Raw genomic sequence first — 23,915 nt, forward strand, 5'->3', positions numbered from 1 at the left:
GCTTTGATGTTAATATTTATTATGTATAGAAATATCTCAGTACGAACAAGTATGTTTTCAGAAATAATTTCAGTACACTGATAAATGAAAGGTCATCAGCAGCTATTAAGTGGACTGTGAGAAAAAAAAAAAAATTCCTTCTGAGATCAGTGCTCATCAGAGAAGAAGCATACAATGAAATTGGGTCCACAGGCATTTAAAAAACATGGTTTGGTGGAGAGTTCATCCATCAAATTTTAAAAAAAAACAGTACATTTAATTCAGAGGAATCTTAATTTTAAAATGACACAGTCTAGAATATTAAACTATGCAATAATTCTGTGTAAGATGACACATAAGAGAACCATATTTTTATCATCATTTCTAAATCTCAATAATTTGTTTCAGTTAAAAAGGGTATTTACAATGATAACTGTTAAGAAAACAGAGATGCTGAAACCCTAAACCCACCAAAAATGTAGTACAAAGCAGTATGGCAGTCAAGTAATTTAAAACATTTTACTTTCAGTGGCTGATGGGTGAAACAGAGTTGATCTCTATTCTATTTATAACAACACATTCTTACCAATTAGCCCTGCCTACAGTACAGAAAAGAAGTTTAAACTGAGTCCAGTAACATCACACTGGGTTTTTTTAATACGTCTTCATTAATCACTCCAAGCCAGACTCATACGAAATTCAATGAGAACAGAGTAAATGTAATGAACAACAAAAGCAAAATATTACACAACATTTGCAGTAAAAAAAAAAAAAAAAATGTGAATTGTTATGCTAATCCACGAGGAAAAGTGATTATTTCCCCAAAATGGAAAATTAAGATATGCATCTTTGAAACTCATGTGTTCTCCAGGTTCTTCATTCTGAACAATACTCATTGAAAAAAGACTTGGTATGCTCTCCAGCTATCTAGACCCAAATAGCTTTTGCTCACAGATCATTTTGTTTTGAGGCTCAGAGGTTACAGATCATTAATGGCTCACAAATCACAGTCTGAGAACAAGTAATCTAGATAGAGAAGAAAAAAATCTTAGCCACTGAAGCAGGGGATAAGAATTAATTAGTGGCAAAGTAAAGGGAAACAATTTTTTACAGGCAATGATAATTTAATTTAGAGATAAGGAATTTCAATAAAGTAACTCAAATGTTTATTGATACTGTGCTATTAAAAAATGGGATTGATAGTGAAAAATTCTCTTATTAAATAAATAAATAATTGCTTCCTTGTGTCATTTACTAAAAGAGTAAGTACAGCAAATAGTTCACAAATATCCAGTATATATTTGCAAGATTCCTAGTACTTGCCCCCTTGGTTTTTGTAAATGAAACTGAAAAAGCATGTTTTCAATTGGGACATTTAAATATAATTATAGTAAATATAGCTTCACTTTTTAATTAATATAGAAACAGTGGAAAATGTCTATATTGGTTACCTGTATTTTAAACAAACAAGTTGTGGTTTATTATTTTTTAATTCCCATGGAATTACACATTTTTTCATGGAAAGTGTTGATACATAGTAACTGTAATTTGTAATCTTAGCAACTACAGGTTTACTCTGACTAAACCTGGGTTTTTTGAAGGTTTTTTTAATTAATAAAAATGATTTCTTTAAATTAAAAGAGGAGAGAAAAGTGTAGCTGTGCCTTTGCATGCCTAAATATGTTCTCTTCACTATGCAGGTCTTACATATAAATTGTATGCTTATAGAAGGAGTACCAGCTTCCAGAAAGCATTCCTAAAAAATTAACCAGCTTGGAGTTTGCTAACAACAAAATTTGACCAGCTTGAAAATGACAGAAAATGTTTGTTTTATTTTTATTTTGTAGAGTAATCTAATGTTAAGGATTTACTCAGACTTAGAAGGCTATTTTTTAGTCAGGCTGGGAATAAAAAAGTGCATGCTCCTTTATGTGGAGATTTTGATTGGGTTTTTTTTAATGTACTAGTTTGTCTGACATAAACTTCAATTACGATATAATTTTTCTAAAATACTTTCTGTGAGAGCTACGTGATGCAGAGGACTGTTGCTGGAAGCAGACAGCAAGTGTTCAACAAGAAACACAATTTGTAGTGTAGTATCTACATTATTTGGAAGTGGAAACTGATGAAAATAAGTATCAATTCTCTTAGAAAGAAAATCCGATTTCAGGTTGATGTGGATTTGACCTTCTGGAAGAGCACACATGAAGCATAAGTTGATTGAACTGCATCTTCTGTCCCTTTTTCCTATTGATTTTTCTCAGATCAAGAGGTCTTCTTCAGATATATGTCCTTATGTGGCTCCTACCCTCTTTTGCTCTGTGATCATAAACCTTATATTCCCAATACTCCTAACAATTCTCCCAATACTCCTAACAATTTAGAGTACAATTTATCTTTGTGAGAGATCAAGCAATGTTTCTATTGGACTTCACTGGCAGCAGAGGACCAGATAATACAAGTTAATTGGTAAGACACTACTTTCTGAGACAGAGTCCTTTCCAAACCTTTTATTCTATGTTAAGATCCTAGTTTTCAGCTCTTGAAGTGGGAGAGGTTACACATCCTATCTTCTTTTCAGAAAAGAAATCTCAACCCCCTTGAGTCATCCAAAATTTAACACTAAATGTGAACAAGTCAATTTTGAAAGTTTTTGCCAAATGTGTTCTTGCTTTAGCTTTTTGGCCTGTGTTTAAGTTCTGTGTAATAAGAGCCATTTCTCCCTTGCTTCTGTAAATTATTTGGAAAAAAAATTAATGTGCCAAAGTATGGTGATGATAATACTAGCCCTCTCCAGGCATACAATTACAGTGTTTTTATTGTCACAGTTATTTTCTAATATACCTTTGATGAGCCCTCACCACATAGTCATCATCTTTCTCTCATCCATGTAGCCCCAAGTTCCAAGGGTTGATCTTTTGCCTAGTAGACTATACTGACCTGCACCCAACAATAGTTTTTCTGTGCCACTAACTGTACATGAGAACAGCTTTCACCAGTAATTGTCTAATGATCTCTTGCCTGTGACTAAAGATGGCAAGATGAATGAAGCAGACACATAAGCATGAAATAATTCACTGGTGATTTAAGAGTGGTGTTTTTAAAGAGAAATGTTACTACAGGTACTGAAAAGCGTATCTTTTACTACTACTTTCATATCACAGAATCACAGAATGACTAGGTTGGAAGAGACCTTCAAGATCATTGACTCCAAGCCATGCCCAACTTAACCTCAACTGAACCACGACACTGAGTGCCACATCCAGTCTTTTTTAAACACATCCAGGGATGGACACTCCACCACTCCCCCAGACAGACCATTCCAGAACTTTATCACTCTTTCCATAAAAACCTTTTTCCCAATATGCAACCTATATTTCCCTTGGTGCAGAGGACTGTGTCCTCTTGTTCTGCCAGTTGCCGCCTGGAGAAAAAGACCAAACTCCACCTGACTAAAACCACCTTTCAGGGAGTTGTAGAGATTGATGAGGTCACCTCTGAGTCTCCTTTTCTCCAGGCTGAACACCCCCAGCTCCCTCAGTCGTTCCTCACAGGGTTTGTGTTCCAAGCCCCTCATCAGCCTCGTTGCACTCCTCTGGAAACACTCTAGCATCTCAAGGTCCTTCCCAAACTGAGGGGCCAGAGCTGGACACAGCACTCAAGGTGTGACCTCACCAGTGCCGAGTACAGGGGGAGAATGACCTCTCTGCGCCTGCTGGCCACACTGTTCCTGATACAGGCCAGGATGCCTTTGGCCTTCTTGGCTACCAGGGCACACTGCTGGCTCATGTTCAGCTGGCTGCCACCAGTACCCCCATGTCCCTTTCCAGCCACACCGTCCCCAGGTGTGGCTGGAAAGGGGCACCTATAACACTGCAGGGGGTTATTGTGGCCACAATGCAGGACTTGGTAGTTGGACTTATTAAACTTCATCCTACTGGACTATCCATCCCTTCAACCGTTCCAGGTCTCTCTGCAGAGCCCTCCTACTCTCCAACAGATTTCATCCTGGATAACAGGGGGACCATTATGCTCTCTGATATCATCTCCCAACCCGTGATCATAAATTGCACACTGCCAAAACCACTACATATGAAATCAGAGCAGCTCTCAAATGACTAAATACATTAAGAAATATTTTTAAGTACCATAGAATTGGATATAGCTAGAATATATAATTAATGATAGGCACATTCTCTTAACTTGCCTCTCAAACATACACATATTTTCTTTACATTTCTTCCACTCAGACCATGCAAATCCTTACTCTTTATGGAAGTACAAGTATTCACTGAAAGCAAAGCTGTAAAAAAATGCAAATGCATCCTTTTTCATTAAAAATGAGAAGCTTGAGACATTTTCAGACTTGAAGGGTTTCAGCTACAGAGTTCCTAATATTCCTGGATATTCACACTTCAACAAGTCATAGACACTAGAGAGCATGCTGCTATGCATCAACAGAGCTGAAGGAAGTGTATTTCCATATGAACACATGAATACAAAGATTCCTGACATTCAAGGGTAGAGAAATAATTTTCCAGTATAAAGTTCCATCATTCATGCTGAAAAGATCCTTCAGGTGATTCTTAACATGGGTACCAGCTGTTACAAGCCATCTAAGATTATAAGGATAAAACAAAAAAAGATCAGGAAAGAAACAGAAAACTAGTGTAAGGTAGATACACATAGCACATGATTTGCTGTAAGAACAGCATATTAATTTTGCTGAATCTAGAATATAAAATAAAACATAATTTCTTGCTCTGGTTTTACTAAAAAAGACTTTTGCAGACAGAATTTTCTATAGTATTTTCAGATGATCTTCCTTCAAAAACAGAAGAATAATAAATTATGTTGAATGGCAATAATAATTATGCAATAAGAAAGCTAGTGACAACTGTTGGGGGTGGAACTGTCTCAAACCCTATCAGGATAATTTACTGCCTCAGACATTTCAGCTGATGTTTTGTCTCCAAACAGATGTTACTCCGAAGCCATTTTCTTTTTTCAGCAATGCCTTGCCACCTAAGGATTAGGCTGATTTGAGTCTAAAGCTTAAAGACACTGACAATAGTATTTGACATTATAATGCAAAGACTAAAAAAAAAATCAGAGTACAGACACATGTTTTTCGATTTTATTTAAACAAGATTTGCTCTCGTGTCACTCACTGACTTCAGTCTAGCTTTAAATGAAAGATTAAAATATAAATTCATAATCATAAATAAGTTTTAAATTTTGGTCTTAATTGCAGTAGCCACCAAAAAAAAAAAAATCCAGTAAGAATCTGGAGGCAACACAAATGAGCCATAGGCTAATCAATTCATAACAAGCTTTAGTCCTCTACTAAGGCTTCAAATACACCCTCATGACACCGCTACTTTCTGAAATTTCTGAGATATGATTAATTAGTTAACAGTTAACTCTGAAAGATAATTGATTAATTAAAGAAATTATCCCCAGAATTTTTCCATTCTGATCCTTATGAAAGAGTGTGGTATGGCTATTAAAACAAAAGGAAACAGATATTGAAAGGAATATTTGGCATGTTTAAAAGTGTTCTCTATCTCAATTTTCATCTTCATCTGTACAAGCAAAGAACAGTTCAAAACTGTATTGCTGATATCAATGTGACATGCCTTTTTTGAGCTCTTTCTAACAGCAGGGAAGGCATGGTTTTAATGAATTCATTTTGAAGGATGAGTCTGCCAAACAGTTAAGTTCAGCAAGATTTTCCAAAAATGTCTTGAAAAGGTTTAAATGAATGGACTGACTGGAAAAGTGAATGTGCTGACTACTTTTTGTTTCATCTTCTTGTACTCAAGGCTGATCACTCTGTGCAGCCTGAATAATCCTTTCACTGAATAAGATATTACAGTATGAGGAACATATTGAACATTTCAGCCTGCTATTCAAGTGCTGTAATGAATATCTACTATTTTCCATAAAAGAGAACTACCTCTTTAAGCTGATATGAATATTATGTAAAATATCAGTGAAACAAAAGGATCAAAAGAAAGAGACATCAGATAAAAAAAATTATTATTATGTCTTTGCTTCACTTGAAATGGATCTAATACATGAAAAGGTACATTGGAAGGTATTTTGTGGACCTAGATGTCTCAGTCTAGATTTTGATTTTTGAATGCAATTTCAAGTCAAAGTGAAGCTATAGCTATAGCTAGTTTAATACATAGATGAAATTCTTAATCTCATAAATGTATTTCATACAGTTCCTGTTATGTGAACCAGAAAATTCCCCTAGCAAAAGCATTGATTACCAACTTCAGTATCCATCTGTATCCATTAACTTCCTTAGAACACAGGACAAGCTCTGTAAATTATGTAAAATGTTAAAAATAATATTGTTTTTCAGAGACACCTCTTACAAGAACTTAAATTTTCCTGATTTGTTGCTTGCCATAAAAGACAACTGGCCTTGAGTTTTTCACCACAATCTGCTAAATAAGGAAAAGTAGGATCACTTTTTGATAATCAATACTAAATCCACTCTCTGACATTTTCAAGCTCCAAATTGCTTGACAGAACACTGTGTGCTGAAGTATCACACTACAATGCTAAACCAAATATGAACTAATCATGTGTCCAGAGAGGGCCACAAAGCCGGTGAAGGGTCTCAAATGTAAGTCCTGTGAGGAGCGGCTGAGGTTACAATGGTTGTCCAGTCTGAAGAAAAGAAGGTTCAGGGGGTACCTTATTGTGCTCTAGAACTACCTGAAAGGAGGTTGTGCGAGGTAGGGTCGATCTCCTTTTCCAGGCAACCAGCAACAGGAAAAGAGGAAAAGGCCTCAAACTGCAGCAGGGGAGGTTCAGGTTGTATACCAGGAAAAAATTTCTTCACTGGAAGAGTGGTTAAGCATTGGAACAGGTTTCCCAGGGAAGTGGGGAAGTCACCATCCCTGGAAGTGTTCAAAAAACAAGTGGACATCTCACTTTCTAATATAGTTTAGTGGGTACAGTGGTATTTGGTAAAAGGTTGGATTTTATTAAGGTCTTTTCCAACCTTAATGATGATAAGATTCTATGTTCACTCAATTTTGAAAATAAGCAGAATTTTTAATCTTCTAACTCAAAATGTCAATGGGCATTTTCTACATGTGGCATAGTTCCTCTGTCTGGATTAGGAGAAGAATTATATGAGGTAGTAGTGTATGTCTTACCTCAAGCACAAAGCAAAGACATTAAGAAAATAAAGTCAAATTACAGAGTTAGAATATGGTTTTGACTAAACCACTTGCTATACACTTGCTTCAGGGAAATAGTATTTTTATAGAAAACCATCAGTTTACCCTAACAGTTAAAAGAAACCACACAGAATATAACACAAAAAACCTAGTTGGCTGCCTTGAAAAATACTTTTGGCGATACCAAAAGTTAATATTGCCAGATCGAGACCATTTCAAGTAAGACTCTGGTACAAACAGTTCTTGAAAGCTTACAATAGAAGAGACTGCACACAATATCCTACAAAGCTTGTTCCATTATTGACATTACATTTTGGAAGTTCCTTAATAGCTCAATATAAATCACCTCTGCTGCACAGCTTACTTCTTCCTTAAAGCCCCAAAGGCAGGGAAAATGGCTGAATACTATGCAATTTTTTAACAGCCTTTCATGTGCTGAAAGACTACTGTGATTTTCTTCACTGTCTTATATATATAAAAAAATCTTACTGTTTCTCCAGCATCTGATCACTGTTCTCTTCTAGATTCTCTCTAATTTAGCAACATCTTTTCACATGGGGCATTCATTTTGTATGTTCTCAACTTCCAACGTATATAAGCTGAAAAAAACAGACTTTGAGCATATTTAGTGTGTAAAAGCAAAATTAACCCTACTTATAGTATGGCATTTCCACAGCTATTTTACTGGATGATATTCATAGTTCGAATTTTAGTTGAGGAACCTTGGCACAGCTCTTCCACCTGAAATGTGCCTAGAAAAAGCAACTCTAAGCTTTATTGGATTAGATTCTTGCATGCATTAAGCATCTATGACTGACTACATTTCAGTCATAGAAATTGAGAGCTGACCATGTTCCTGCCCTTGTGAATCCTTCCATAATAAACAATTACGATTGAGTTTTACAATTCTGACATTACAACTGGTTACTCGACCTCGTGAGATGGTGTAGGAATTCTTGGGCTGTGCCCATGGCATTCTGTTGCAGTGAAAAAAACCCCAGTACAAGCCTACACATTTTTATTTTTGTAAATCTGGTGAACACATGGTGTACTTGATTTTGTTTTTCTTTTTTCCCTGCAGTTCTCTCATTCATTCTTCATCTGACTCATATCTTAGCACGCAGCAAGCACTAAAGAAGTGAAATAAAATTCTGATAGTACACTATTGGTACAGAAGGTATTGGTTAGCCATTAAAACATGGGAAACATGGGAATGAACAATGACAAAACTGCATATTTAATTCCTCTTTAGTAAAACAATACATTTTAGTATGAAAAAATGCCATCTGCAATGTGTCCTAACTACTGATATCTGCTGACTTATATGCTAATGTACCACCTACCAGCTAAAGACATGATTTTGGTTGCTACAAAGCATAGCTAAATTTTCTCTTTATATTTTCCTATATAAATATATTTCACAACTTAAAAAACCACACATTGTTACACACCTGTGCTGCCCCATATAAAACACCAGTGAAAGTTTTCTGCAAAAGTCAATTATATTTTGCCTAAATACAGTAGAACACAGGTGCACTTGGGACCGTATTGACAATATTCTTAAATTAATTTTTAAGTGCACCTCTTGCTGACTTCTCTATTCCTTTAGTGAAAATGTCTAATTGTCACTTATTTTTGATGCAGTGTTTTGACAGATAATACCTCCAGTATTACCCAGTATTATACTTAGGAGGAAAGATCTAAAATTTACTGCAGAAGCCTTGCGCAACACATGGAAAACTAACTTCATTACAATTGCATAAAAGTCTGCTGCATCCATATCATACAGAAAAGAAAACTGCATTCTTCGTTTTCTGTGCTTATTACTTACTGTGGTGCATCTTGCTTTGTCTTACATATGAAGTCAGATAGATTAGATATCAGTGCCTACTCTGCCATCAACAAATGAAGATTCAAGAAAACTCTTAGAAACATGCACATTTTGAATAAAAAATTGTAGGGCTCTTCCCAGACCTGCCTTTATTTTTTCCTTACCTATGGCAAGACTTCGAAAGCTTTGGTTCCCAATTTCTGTTTCAAATCTGTTTTTACTAAGGAGTCCCAATATACAATTACATTTTCCAGTCATTGTGGGTTTTGTACTAGTTGAACTTGAATAAACCTTCCCTGATTTAATTTATGACATCCTCCTTAAAAAAAACTATCAACCTACCAAGCAAAACAAACACCAAACAATTATTTTACCTACTTGATATTTCTACTGTTACCCATTTTCCATTTTTCTTACACATGGAATAGTCTATAAATCTATAAAATTTTTCTTGAAATACTCAGATGCAAGTGTTCTGATGCCTGACACTTGGAATAACAGGAGCTCCTATTTAGGATTTCAGCAATACCAGGAAAAGTCCATTTACCATTTCTTGTGACAGTGCCATCTCTCCTGACTCTCTCAGGTGTCAGTGACAAGTTGAGAGACAGTAAGTCCAAGGACTTTTAATTATCTTTTGATGTTTTTATGGAACAATTACAGGACCCATGCAAATAGTCCCATGTATATGAATAATGGGGAATAAAATCTGAGACAGGATACATCGCTTTTCTATTGGGCTTGTTTTGATCTCCCCGTTCCCAATGAAGACTCAGAATTCAAGATGTTAAACCTTGACAAACCAAGATGATTATTCTACAAGTATGGTTTTTTAGTCAATTTTTGCTTATAATATTGATGATGATATCCACTTCATGACAGCCAAATAGGTGTTTGGATCAGGCTAACAGAATGCCACAAATATAGTTCCCTCATGTATTCATTTAGTCATTCGCAAATTTGAATGAAGCTGATAGTATCACTAAAGCCTTCCTCATCAGTAAAGAAGTTCAGAACTGGCTCAATATCAACTTGATATTGACATTGTACTGTTATTTAGCTTCCAGTATTTGAATATTTGGTAGTGTCACTATATTTTCATTTAGCTTTGACCTGATTGGGGTTTTTTGTCAAAAGATTTTAAACCTAGGCAATGGGGTCCCAAGGCATAAAATATTGTAATGAGGTTAATGAGGGAAGTATTTTCTATCAGTTCCAAGGTAACACAGCAAATGTATTCAAAATACCAAATTACAAAGCAGAGAAGGAAAGTGGACAATCTACAACAGTAGATTGCAAGTGGACAATCTACAACAGTATCCTGCCCTGAAAAAGGAGGAAGGACTATATGCTTCCTGTTAGAGGCAACGTTTGCTATAAAGAGATATTTTTCACCTGATCATTCACAAAATTCACTACAGTACATGAGTACTCAGAACATCCAATTAGTTGAGAGGAGCAAAAAAACTGCACCCAGAACTCAACAACAACAACAACAAAATTTAATCTGTACTGCTTGGGGTAGAGGAGAAGAGAGAGAAGTTGGAAGGAGAGGCATCATACATTAAAGTTTTACATATTTTACATGTTTCCTTAGTATAACACATAACTGGGTTTTTTTTGATCTCAAATTTACAACCTTCAATATTGTTTTATTTCACTAAGATTAAACTCGTATCTGTGACAAAAATGCTACTAACACTCTTCTGTGCACTGCCAATGTGTATAATCCTTTTTGATACAAATTATTTTCATGGTAGCTGAATGATGAAACTGATTTTCTCTTGTAGTCTGGTTTAGGTCAAGGGAAATTCAGGTGATGACATTTAATATGAAACCAACTAAGTGTGAAAGGTTATAAGTGAAAGATCTTTTTTTCCTGCAGCTTCCTTATAGGCAAACAAATGAATAATGAATTCACTGTAACATCTTCATTTGATCTACTCAGCCGTAAAATATGAACATTCTTAAATCTGAAGTCACTCAGACATCTAACACATGCTAATGAACCAACTTGGTTTCTCCAGATGCAATTAAAATCCTCATCTTTATCTGTGCAGTCCAGGTTATAAAGGCTGATACCAGGCTGCAGGACTACATAATGCAAAAAAGCTAGCTAAACAGAAATGATGACATGGAAATAGAAAGCAGAAAGTCTGAGGGAGAAACAATCTTGCCTTGCAGCAGGAATAATGATCAGTCTGCCAAGACACAAAAGCAATCAAAACAGAATCAAAGGAGAAAGAGAAACAAAATTAGCAAAGCTCTTCATCCCTAATGATATGTAACAGTGCTTATATTTCATGTTTGAAATCTCACTTGTTTTTCTTCTACAAGAATATGCTATATAAAAATGATAGCACGAGAAAAAATAGCAATGTAATGCCATCACTGGGTTTTTTCCCTGCACTGGGATTCCCACTGCTGCCTCACCATCAATACCATTACGTACATTACATGCATCTATGGTATTAGAATAGGTAACTGGTATGCCATATTCATGGAGCTGCTGACTCTGAGATTGGGTGCTGAGTTATGTATTGGATGGCTGGTACCTAATGCTCTGCCATGAATGCATGAAGACAGAAGGCGCTAAATTATGCACAAAAAATACACAAATATAAGCATTGAATGCATGAGCAATCCGTTGACTAGAATGTCTAGTTTCTCATTCCACTTAGAGAATGTATTTCTTCTGAATGCTAATAACTTACAGAGGTGATTACTATTCTGATCAGTGTTTTTTTAGGGTGCAGCCAACAAAGGCTAGAGTTAGCTTAAAACTCTGCTAGGCAATTATTGGAGAGAATGAGAAGAATTTCATTTAGCTACATCAAAACATCCTTCTAGACAGTGGCTGTCTGTGGCCTGCAATATTAAGATAAACTTTCAAGTACTTAAGTATACCTTTTGCAAAGGGCTGCTTATTAGGAACTGATTTTTTCTTTCCTCTGGTGTCATTTACCAGCAACTTTAAAGAATTAATTAGTGAAGAAATGGACAGAATTACATTTTCTCAATTCCAAACAGGCAGTGCCTGGACTAGACAAGGTCTGTAGACCCAAGATAAAACTAAAAATCCTGCTAAAATTACTGTGTGCTATGTACTAATTGCCATCAGGTAAAAGCAGTGGTGTTAATGTAGGTTGAAGTTACATGTGAGAAGTGACTCTATAATTAGAATGCTATACATTGCTTGAACTGCAAAAAGCCTACTCTACTTATAGAAATGACGGACAGGGTAAAAGAAAAAATATGAATGTTTTGGTAAGCCTCCAGAAAAGAATGACTGCTGCCAAGAGGTTCAAGTTACATAATCATTGCAATTATAGGTATCCAAGCATATGAAAAAGACATCAATGCCAACACAGTATAGCATTAGGCTTTATGGTGCCCTCCACCCTGTTCCAAGCTGACACATGCTGAAATATTTTCATTTTGAAATGGAGCTCATCCATGAACTACTGAAATATCAACTATTATCCCGTTGCCTCTGTAAGATACTTTTACTGATTTAAAACCAGTCTGGATGATAAATCTTCTGTCCTCCTCTGTAATGTCTTTCTATATTACTGAACTCTTCTTGAACCCCCACATTTATAGCATTTTTTAACTCATTGCACAGAGCCTTTGAAACCCTAGCTTTTTCCACCTTCCACCTACAGTCCTGCAGCCTGCTTCCCCCTTGCAGCTTCCTGCCCCTTCACACAAGCTTCTAGGACAGAGTACCTCAGAATGCTTGCAGCAGTGTTTTTCTGTAACACTCCTGTTTGTTATTCACCTCCTGGGTTTGAAAACCCTTCTACTGTTGTTGGCAGGGTCCCAAGGGAAGTGATTACCACTGATGTTAGAATCACCATTCCCTTCTCCCACTTTCTGATTTCTATGTTTGGTTGAAGTTTCTGGCTTATGATGTAGGCCACATAATTGTGTTTGCAGAAAGCTCAGCAATGAACCAGCTGTGCAGCACTCTGTCTAGCCAATGTGTGCTCCCAGCAATGGTAACAGTACCATGAGCACAAACAACCCATGAGAACTTCAAGTACCTCTTGACACAAAATACTGTTACTGTAGAACAAGTTTGATAGAGGAACTGCCACTGATGGCTAAATACTTGTTTGCCTTCCTGATTGCTACTGCTGATTTTTCTCATTTCTCTTTCTCCCCATCTTTCACTTCTTCTTCTTCTTCTTCTTCTTCTTCTTCTCTTCTGTTATTTTTTTTCCTTTTGCTCCTTCCTCTCCAATAACATCCACTGTTAGAACTGATAAATGCCACCAAATATGGACCCACTAGTAAATCTTCATGCAACACACCATGATCTGTTGCTACACTTTCTATCACTTTCTTTATCTTATTAAAAACCGAAATATTATTTTTATTTCCCTTTACATATAGCACATATTTTACTATAACTCTTCTAATAATATAATCTAGTTTTATTATTTGAATAGTATCATGCTATTACCAGAACAATATCTGTATGTTTCAGTGCTTTACTTTCCTAATTTTACTTTGGTCTGCAAAATTGAATTTGAAATACCACCAATAATTTTGTATTCTATTATTGCATGTGCCATTGTAATTTTCCTAGCTACCAGCATGTGCTCAAAAAAAAAAAAAAATGTTTCTCAAGCAAATCCAAATCCTCATTGATGCTAAATAATGGTGAATCTATACCATTTAAAACTGAGAACTGAATGCTGTTGACATACATTACCAGATGATACAATCATATTCATATTGCTACAGAGGAAGTGACTCTTTTCATCACCCCATAAGATTTCCAACATGATTAAAAAAAAAAAAATTAAACAACCCCCAAAATCATTAATTAATTAATCAGAAAAATTAAAAATTTTCCAGAGGATAAAAAAATACTAAATAAATGACATGATTTTGCAGTCTCATAGTGAAATAAATAGTTCCTATATAGAAGTAATTTTCATGGTGCAGACACTTTTAACTTGTGGTAACCTAAAAAAAACCCTCAATTTTTACACCTATAAAGAAGACGGACAAACATACATGAAGGAAACAAAACACTGACATTAGTAGTAACTCAGGTACAATATTATTAATCTTGCATAAATTTTCCTTACCCTGGACCTCTCCTCTAGTTTTGTCATCATGACGACTGTTGCACCTTGTTGTTCCCACATCATCCTCCAGAAGTCACCAAAGGTTTCTGGCAATGCCCCCTGTGTTGCTATATAAGCATTCTGCTTCCTGTATCCATCTATGTAATTGGCATTGATATAGTCGCTGCCCGGTATGCCTGCAAAGAGAGGAGAGTGAAAACACAGGGCAGAGTTTCTGTGCCATCCTGTTTTACAAGGGCTGAACAATCCCGTGACACTGGATTTGATGAATCTTGGCTTGCTGTGTGACAAATAGTGCATGGGTACTTACAAGTGAGTGTAGGCCATTTGTGGAGTCAAGAGGCATGGTGGTCTCTCTGGGAATAGCTATTCTTTTGAAACAAGAGACTTTGTGTGATAAGAAGTATAAAATAAGCCTGAAAGTCTGAATCAGGTAGAGAAACCTGGGGGTCAACACAGCAGCATTCAAAAGCTTGTCTGATGCTGCTTGCAGACACCCAAAATATGGCAACGCTATCTGGGACAGGCCCCCCTGAGGATTCTCAATCAGGCACCCTGAGTAAGCTCCTCAAACATTCTTGTTGAGGTCATTGTATTTCCTTTAAATACAGACGGAAAAAAAAAATGTCATCAAAACTATTAATATCACTGCTATATTCATTTTCTCCATTAAATGCGAAGATAATTATGAGTTTTATTGCAACAAAACACATTATGTACGTCAGATTTAAGAAACAGTGAAATTTTCTATATGGTGCATGCACAAAATAAAGTCCTTTGCAAGACTGAATAAGAATCAAAAGCATTAAACGTAGTGGGATCCAAGACTTGTGTGCACATGGGACCTACACCATTACTTACTTGAGTATATTTGGACAAGACTTATACAGGAACTTTGGCTGTGTCTACCAGACACATGTCCATTCTTAGAGCCCCATAGGAAGCAGGCCAGTTCCTAACTGCAATCTACATAACACAGGGTATGCCATAGGATGCCTGGACTTGGAACATGCTGCCCCCCCAGGCCGAGGAGGTGTATTGACTGTAGCAAAGTCACATTACTAGTCTGCACTAATAAGGCAGGCATGCTCATGGAAATGGATAAAAATGGCCTTAAAATTCTCAGACCACTGCTGAATTCAGCAGTGCGGTGCCCAGCTTTTAACTCAGAGTACATGTGTGTTGAATGATAAAGCACTGAGGGAACCATTTTTATGTCACTGCTGTTGCTTTAACAGATGACTAGAGAAAGAACTAAGATACTCATGTGAGGTCTCAGTGCTGGCTGAATGGCAAAGCAGTGTTAATTAGATGAATATAGTTACCTGCAACTTAGTAAGTTTTGTTGAAATAATTGACATAAGTTACTTTGAGCAGAAATGAATGATTTATATTTATGCAGCCAATTTTCATGCACAAGTCTACAACCCCAAGAAATGGTTTCGGTTCCACAAACTCTTTCAATAGAGAGTCAAGGTGGTGATACCAGCTCCAGTTTTATTCTACAGCTATGACTGTTTTATCTCCACAAAGCAACAAAATTGAGTTTCTTTGGCTATGAAGCAGAATAAATTGTAAATAAATATTTCCCGAGATCTTTGTCAGAAACAAAATCTTCAAATTGATTCAGATGCATTATCTCCTGCTGGTGATCCCAAATCAGGAATTACTGGAGCTGCACACTCCTGTCTTTCCTGACTATAAGCAGTACATATCTGAAAATGTCTTCCAAAATATTTTGAATTTGAATGGAAATTAGGGGTACCTCTTTAAAATTGACTGTTCATTTTAAGATACAATTTTAATTCTTTCAACACTCATTCAGGATAAACCTGAATGTTTCATTCCACTACTTACTTAGTAGTGAATGAACCCATAAACCGAATGTCACAGTAAGTGAGATCCAATATAATCTGGAAATTATTCAGATTATGGGTTACTGCAGCTGTAGTCTAGCAAAAAAAAATTTTACCTTCATGCTTGATAAAGTTCCATATATGTTCTTGTTTCATATGTTCAAATCATATTTAAACTAAATTTTTGTTTTAACTTTCTAGACACAATTAGAAGAAAAACCTGACAAAATATTTCAGAGATAGAAAGACGTTGTAACTTTAGGGTTACAAGAGAGGCAGAAAATGGCATTCCTCAGGCAAGATACAAGAATGGACAGGGAGACTGTCTGACTGATTCGACCTGACTGGAAGTCTCTTACAGGAGAAAAATAAAACAAAATATAAAACATGGTAACCTGCATAGTCTACAGCTGAAAAGCAGGATTTCCTTCCATGAAAGGCAGAAAGTGGAGTTCAAAAGCTACGCTCTTGTAGACCTGAAGCTGTTTTACATGACACTTCTTATTGTTGGTATTGGAATTAATGATATAGAAAATATAACTGCTAGGCACAATGCTGTATTCTCTTCCTTTATCAAGATAATAAAACTTTTTTTCACAAAACAGATGAGAAAGAAGAATGAAGCTAACAGGAGAAATCTACACCAACTGCGTATTATTACCAAAGGAACTGAGAAAGCTGGTAAGAAATGTTTTCTGCATAAATTAGAATTATATTATGATGCCTGGTATCATACTTTGAAGCACATGTTATAAATAAAAGCCTGAGGAAAAAAACGAAAACCAACATTTAGTAAAGTGGTTAAATGATCTTCTGGGGAAGCTGTCCTCTGGAACTAGTAATGCACAAACTCAGTGTGAAAATTAAGGATGAGAACTATTGCAAGCTGTTCCCTAAAGAATGATCTTTACAAATTTTAGCAACTAATACTAGTACCTGATGTAAAAAAATTCAGAATGCCTAAAATTGTAAATTCTCCTTCTACTTGCTAATTTGTATTCAATTTATTGACAAATTATATTAAAATATATAACTTCTAAATTAAATAAATTCTAATTCTTTAAATTAGAATGAAGAAAATCTTCCAGATTATATCTTCCTTCATCTAAGATTCAAGTAAAACAGAATTAAGATTAACAATTACTGACAAATGCAAAGAAGACCTCTTCAAATATAGACTAATTTGGAAATTGTCACTCTGTTTCTCCTCTTTATTTCTGTAAACTGGACATGAAAAATTCTGTATGTCCTTTAGCTAGAAAAATTATTTAGGCAAGTCAGGTTCACTGCATCAAATGAGGATATACTTGGGACATGCACATGAAAATCCATTTACCACAGGCCCTGAGCAACTATTCATGAATTAAACAATGAAGTATTCAAAAAAAAAAAAAAAAAAAAAAAAAAAAAAAAAAAAAAAAAAAAAAAGACAAATAAAAACGTGTTGCTCCAATACTTGCCCTGAGATTCGCATTAAGGATTTATCTCTAGCAGAATACAGAACTCAATAGTATCTGCTGAGATCAAGAGAACAACTTCATTCAGAATGCTCAGCTCCATTGTCTCTCTCTCACACAGTATCCATTAGGGATGTTCTGTGTTCTCCATCCATTCTCACAGTCCCTTTAAGTATCGTACCCATTTCTCACAGAGTCTCTTTTCATCACTCTCTTCATGCATGACCTCAGTTTCACATCATGCTCCAAAATCTTTAAAGCCCTCTAGGGAAGGTGCCTCATGATAAGAGGACTAATGAATTTGTTAAAAATAAAAAATACAAAACTTGAATATCTGTAAATATCTACAATGACAAAGAATAAAAATTCATCAAAGACAAGTAAATCTAAATATTAAAATTTCCCTTTATGAAATTACTTTCTGGCCATAACCTCATTCTGAGCTGAGAAAACGGAACAATTTTGTGTCAAGTCCAATAGTGCAAAAACAATCAAATGACAGCCAGTCTGACTGCAGTACAATGAAATCCTCCAAACTTTTGTTGGCTGCCATAGCTTGAAGGCAACATACCCACAAGCACAGCAGCAATTGCCATCATTACTTAAATTTGAGTTTCATAGTTAAGAGAGGTCAGTTGTTCTGTAAAAGCATGGGTCAAGAAAGGGACAAAGCAACCAAATTCTGTAATATTGATAGGAACTTCACGTAAGTCTTTTGGCATGAGTGTGATTTACTGTACTTTTAGGATGACATACCTGAGGTATAAATTTAGGGTAATCTATGCAGTATAACCTGACTTTTATAATTTTCATGAAAGCAGAGACACAGTTTCTGCACAAGAAGTCAGTTAAAGACCAAGCTCCTGAACCATGATTCTACCATAACTATTTTCTAGTAGCATTTTCAACTATGGTGATGAATGACCAGAGTCTGCAATCTCTTTATTTAGCCAGACAGGAGTTAAGCACAATGGGGGAAGAATCAGATGAGTAGTTCACCACAAAAGACAATCCACTTTTAAATATCTCAACATAGTACAGAAGATAAAGTACAGAAGATAAAAACCCCCATGAACTGTATTTATGCTGAGAACTCATGAGCTGAGATGACAATACAGCTTACTGCAACATAGACTCAGATCCACAAGGCTAATAACGTAGAACTTAAGAATGATTCACTTGACTTCCTGAAGAGAGTTATAATGTTAAATAACTTTAATTAGACTTCACATTTTATTCACAAACTGAAATCAAATAATGAAATAATTTCAAGCCTTTACAAAGGCTGAGTACTGAACAGCCTTTCTATTTAAAATAAATTAAACTATAAAGCTTTTTTCTGCACTGCTTCCCTAAGACATGTGCTTTTAGTCATGTGCATAAATAGTGTGAAGTAATAGGATTAAATTCTGTCATGCTTGTAAACAAGTTGGAAAAATACCATGATGAACTCAGTGTTGATGAAGTTGTACTACTGGTTTAAATCAATGTCTGGTGTTTTCAACAATGCCAGAGCAAAAAGCACAGGCTGGTTGTGCATGTGTGAACAAAACAGTGCGAAAAATCTAATTTATGTAAGAGGCATGCACCAGGTCAACTATAAAAGGATGCAGATCAGGCCCCTTGCTACCCTCTTTTTTTTCATCTCTTTTTCTTTTGCTTTTGTTGTCACACCACCCTCTGCACTCGCCACATGGAAGGAACAGTGTGGAATCTGGGGTGATATTCTTTGTTCTCTCTCTCGCTTTGTCTGATCAAACCACAACTCTTAGTCTATCTCATACTCCATACAGAACTTTATTGCAGGAGTGGGGAGATTGTGGACCTGTGTTGTGGCTGGCTAGCCAGCATCTTTGAGGGGTTAATTTTAGGAGGTGAGAGCTATATTGGTGTACCGTCCAAAATTAAGGGCTTGTTAGCCACCACACTTGTGGAAGCAGATTGTAAGAATGTAGTGGCTTGTAAGACAACACTTTGGATTCTAAATAGCTGTCTGATTGTTGGAGTTAAGGCATACCTTAACACCAAAAGCACAAGAGACCTCACTTGTGGTCCGGTGTCTTTGTTCAGCCTGATGAGAATGTACCATGACAATGTGCCCCCTGCCATGGGTTGTGACAGCCGCTCTGGTTAGCAGTGCTGTGCCTGTTGCCCCCAAGGACATGTTCGGCCGTCCTGGCTGCCAGGGCACTGCTGACCCATGTTCAATTTGCCCCCCCAGGTCCTTTTCTGCTCTCCAGCATCTCATTCTCCAACCTGTTTGTACTTCCAAGGTTGCCCCATCCGAGGTGCAGAATTTGGCACTTCGTCTTATTGAACTTCCTGTGGTTGTTGATTGTTCAGCCCCCTGATTTGTCAAGGAATCTCTGCAGGGCCTCCCTGCCTTCACGGGAGTCAACAGCTTGCTCAATTTTGTATGGTTTGCAAACATGGTTAGTATCCCTTCCAGTCCTGCATTCAAGTCATTTATGAAGATGTTGAAGAGCACCAGCCTTAAGGTGGAGCCCTACAGAACTGCACTGACAGGTCCCCAGCCTGATGTCACCCCTTTCAATGTAACCCCTTGTGCCTGACCTGTGAACCAGTTGCTCACCCGTCACATGATGTGTTTATCCAGCTGTGTGCTGGACATTTTGTCCAAAAACATATACCATGAGAGATGGCATTAAAAGCTTTGGTAAAATCCAAAAAAATTACATTAACTGTATTTCCTTAATCAGCTTGGCCAATGAACAGGTGCTAGGTGCCAGTAACAAGTGTTTCTGTGGATGTTTTTTTTACATGAAATCTATATAGTTAAACAAATAATCAAATTGAAATTGTCTAAGCACAAATCTGTACTTTAAGAACTCGCTGAAATATGAAGCAGCACAATGTACCAACGAAGTACTCTAGCAGTGAACATTTGTAAAATGAAGGCTTTTTACAAAGACTGAGGAAAATTCTCTACATATCATCCTAACAAAGTTAGGTAAAAGGAAAAAGTAATGTCAGGAAAAGAAAACCTATAGACAGCTAGATTGTGAATAGACTGTTAGGAGGAGTAAGGAGAGTCTGGTGAAGAGTCAAAAGATCAATCATATGGAGTCTCAAAGAGAAATGTTGAATTAGAGAGAATTTATGGAAAGAAGGCAATCCCAAGAATGATGAGGCAGAAGATGCAGAATTAGGCCTGACAAAGATAGGGATTGTTTAGAGGACAGAAGAGAAGTATTTGAAAGGAAAGGGAAAAGGTGACGAAAGTGAAATGTATGTATGCAAACGAAGAACTAAGAGTGTAGAAGATCTGCAGGCAAGATGAGAAATTTGGAAGATCTGCAGGTGAGAAAAGAAACTTGGAAGGTGACCAGCAGAAAGACATGGGAAAAAAGGAGGAGCTCTTTTAGGAAAAAGAAATGAAGCATGAATTTGTTTTGCTTTGGTCTAAAAATTGTCTAGTATTAAGAAGTCCAGAAAAGAAATAAATAGAGTGTTCTGTGCAGGTCCTCAGAGGCATAGGTAAGAGCATTGCATCAGGAAACTATCCACAATGCATGACAGTATGTGCAGATGGCAGTATGTTGCACAATACTGCGAAGCAGATATTGAAATCTAACATGATATCATTGTACTGTGATTATTTTACTGCTGTCTGAAGCTGAGTTTAGTGATGTATTTAACAATAAGTAACACAGCAGTTAACAGCCAAAGGAATCTTTTATTGAACAGAAATATTAATTTATAGTCTAAACTATGCACTCAAAGAGATGATGAGTACCTCTACTAATATAAAATGAAATATCTGGTCTGATATTTCCTGCAAAACCCAGTTTCAATATGAGTGTTCACAGTAAACATGTACCAAATCTCCATTAGTTGGTCAAGAACAAAGCCACCAGATGTTTTCTTGAAGCTTTTCCCAATGGAAAGTATGGCTACATATGCAGGAAAAATTGTTCTGAGTTGATTTTAAGGGTATCTAGAATGGCAGCATTTAAGTTATGACTATTACAGTATCAGTAGGCTCATACACCTACAACTTGTCTCAGCATTGTTGTCAAGACAGCCACCACTAAGTCTACACCATGAAACCTACTTCACAGGGGCCCTAACATCATGAAATCACTTCACCCATCTTTCTGTATCCATATTCTTTATGGGTACTTCTGAATCCATCACCAAAATACTTTTGTTGATTTTAAGGCACTCCAAGCTTGTAGGGTGAGGGGCCATTCAGTTCCTGTTGTTAGTAGAAGGCAACATAAATGCAATGTGACAGAGTGCAAATAGTCTGTACAGGTCATGACTCTTCAGCAGTTACAATGCTCCAATTTCTGAGTCTTACAATGATGGTCTGCATAATCAAAGCCAATTTACTGGCAATTTGCCATCAGACAAATAAGAATATTAGCAGCTTCTTGCCTTTTCTTTCTTGACCATTTGTATTACAGACAGAGCTTTCTAGTGTTAGCAGAATTTTAAAGTCACTAAATTTCCCATTAAAAAAACTACCCTGCTGAAATATGATGGGTAATTTTTTTTCTCTTAATAACTGGCATTATGCAAATACATCCACATATAGAAGACTTTTGGTCATTAATATCTCCTCAAAGAGTCGGCAAGGCATTTTAAAATGCAGAATGTTTATCCATTCCCTCCCCACCCCCTGAATTTTTATTTACTTCTTAGAGGTTGAAGATCACAGACCTAGCTGTTTTAACTCAATCTGTTTGTCTTTTAATCAGTAAATTCTCTCTTAAATCCATTTGGATGCATATAATAAACTTCATTATATTCTAACATTCTGTCATTATACTTTAAAATTCCAAGTGTCCATCCAAGAAACAACCAATATGAGCTGATTTCAAGACTTCAATCAGATTTCAAGAACATGGGAACAAAATTTTGCAAAGTAAAATTTTCTTTTCAGGAGGAAAACCAAATTACCATGTCCACCCTAAGTTTTTTCTCCAAAGGGAAATCTAATGCAATAAAATTTAAACAGTGATAACAAAAGAATTTCTGTGAAATGAGTAATTATGTTGTGGAACTCCATACTGTATGTAATTGGAGAGGTCAGGAACTTAGTGGGGATTCAACACCAGGTTTTGACAGGAGTTATGAAGGGTACCAAAATAAATACTTTGAAAGTGTTAGTAAGCCTTGTGTTTCAGGGCTAATGCAATATTAAACAATTTGATATTATCAATAGCTGGAAAGAAGTAATTTCAAATCTCTGCTAATTGCTTCTAAAGACTTTCTAGTAATCACTACGAATAGGCTACGGAGTTCTGCACAAAACTGGCCTCATGTCTTATTCTGAAGTATCAATTACACTATTCCATATTTCTGCAACACTGTTAAGAGGCAAAATGTCTATCAGTGTAGAACTACAGATGCAGATGCTTAGTCTTTTCTTCATATATATTTGCTCTTAAACAGTAAGCAACTGCCTAAGTGTAAAATGGAGCTCTTTTCATTAGAAAGGCACAGCTACTATTCAAACCTCACTAATAATATTAGTTTTCTTGTGACCACCAAAGAAATGCAGATGAGGCCTATATGTAGGCATGTATACGTACATGCATATATGTACCAAATATTCTCCAAATAGTTGTAACAAAATATAATGTAGTCCAAATTTAGGTCCGGATTACGTTGTATAGTAACACAGGTAAAAGAGAATATATTTTTAAGTAATATTCCAAATACTGATCTCCCTGGTAACATGAAAAGAAACACAGCTATCAACTGAATAAGGTGCTGGCCAGACGGTGTATTTTCATATCTGAGATATCTACTTAAAACCCAAAAGAGAAGTACTTTTTACTAAATGTTAAAACAAATTTATTAAACTTTTGATGGTACATACACAAAATTTCATCTACCCAATCATGTAAAATCCCAGGAATAAAAATATTTAAGGGAATAATTATATGCTAAATTATTTCTGTTTCCAAAATTAAATATCATCTTATAAAAAGGCATTTAATATTTTATTTTTTCACCACATGCTTTTTTCACCATAATCTAGAGACTTGGAAAAAATTTAAAATCATGCAAATCACCAAATGGGTGAATATTCCATTTGTGGTTTTATGTCCAACACTAATATTACAAAAGGTTATAATACTTTTCTCTCTGTAGACTCAGTGACTATGAAAGATATAGAAATTTTAGCCTCATTGTGATATTTCTTACTTAAAAATGGGAAACAAACATTAAAGTTTACCTATATTTTGTTCCTGCTCCTTAAAATACTCAGTCCCTTCCAGGTACAATGTAAATTATTTTTCCTCATTTTTACTACCACTTAGGTAAAAACATAGTCCAATGAACTGTGTAATTTCATACTTTCAATTACTTTCACTAACATTTTCTGCTTTGCCTCTTAAATTTTCTTCCCATTCTCTGAATACATTACTTTTTTTTTTTTTTTTTTGGGGAACCAAATTTCAGGGGACATTTACAAACCGGGAAAAATGGCAGTCTAGTTGTCTAATATA

General features: G+C 35.9%; 1 protein-coding gene across 1 annotated transcript in view; it reads right to left on the bottom strand.

Moving 5' to 3' along the window:
• PTPRD (protein tyrosine phosphatase receptor type D) overlaps positions 1-23,915 on the bottom strand; it is a 281,972-nt gene that overhangs the window by 32,420 nt on the left and 225,637 nt on the right. The window contains exon 29 of the mRNA XM_041486099.1: positions 14,118-14,293. Within this exon, the coding sequence (XP_041342033.1) occupies positions 14,118-14,293 (176 nt within the window). The remainder of the gene's footprint in view (positions 1-14,117; positions 14,294-23,915) is intronic.

This window comes from Pyrgilauda ruficollis, unplaced genomic scaffold (genome assembly GCF_017590135.1).
Source record: "Pyrgilauda ruficollis isolate IOZ18807 unplaced genomic scaffold, ASM1759013v1 scaffold74, whole genome shotgun sequence".
NCBI lineage: Eukaryota > Metazoa > Chordata > Aves > Passeriformes > Passeridae > Pyrgilauda > Pyrgilauda ruficollis.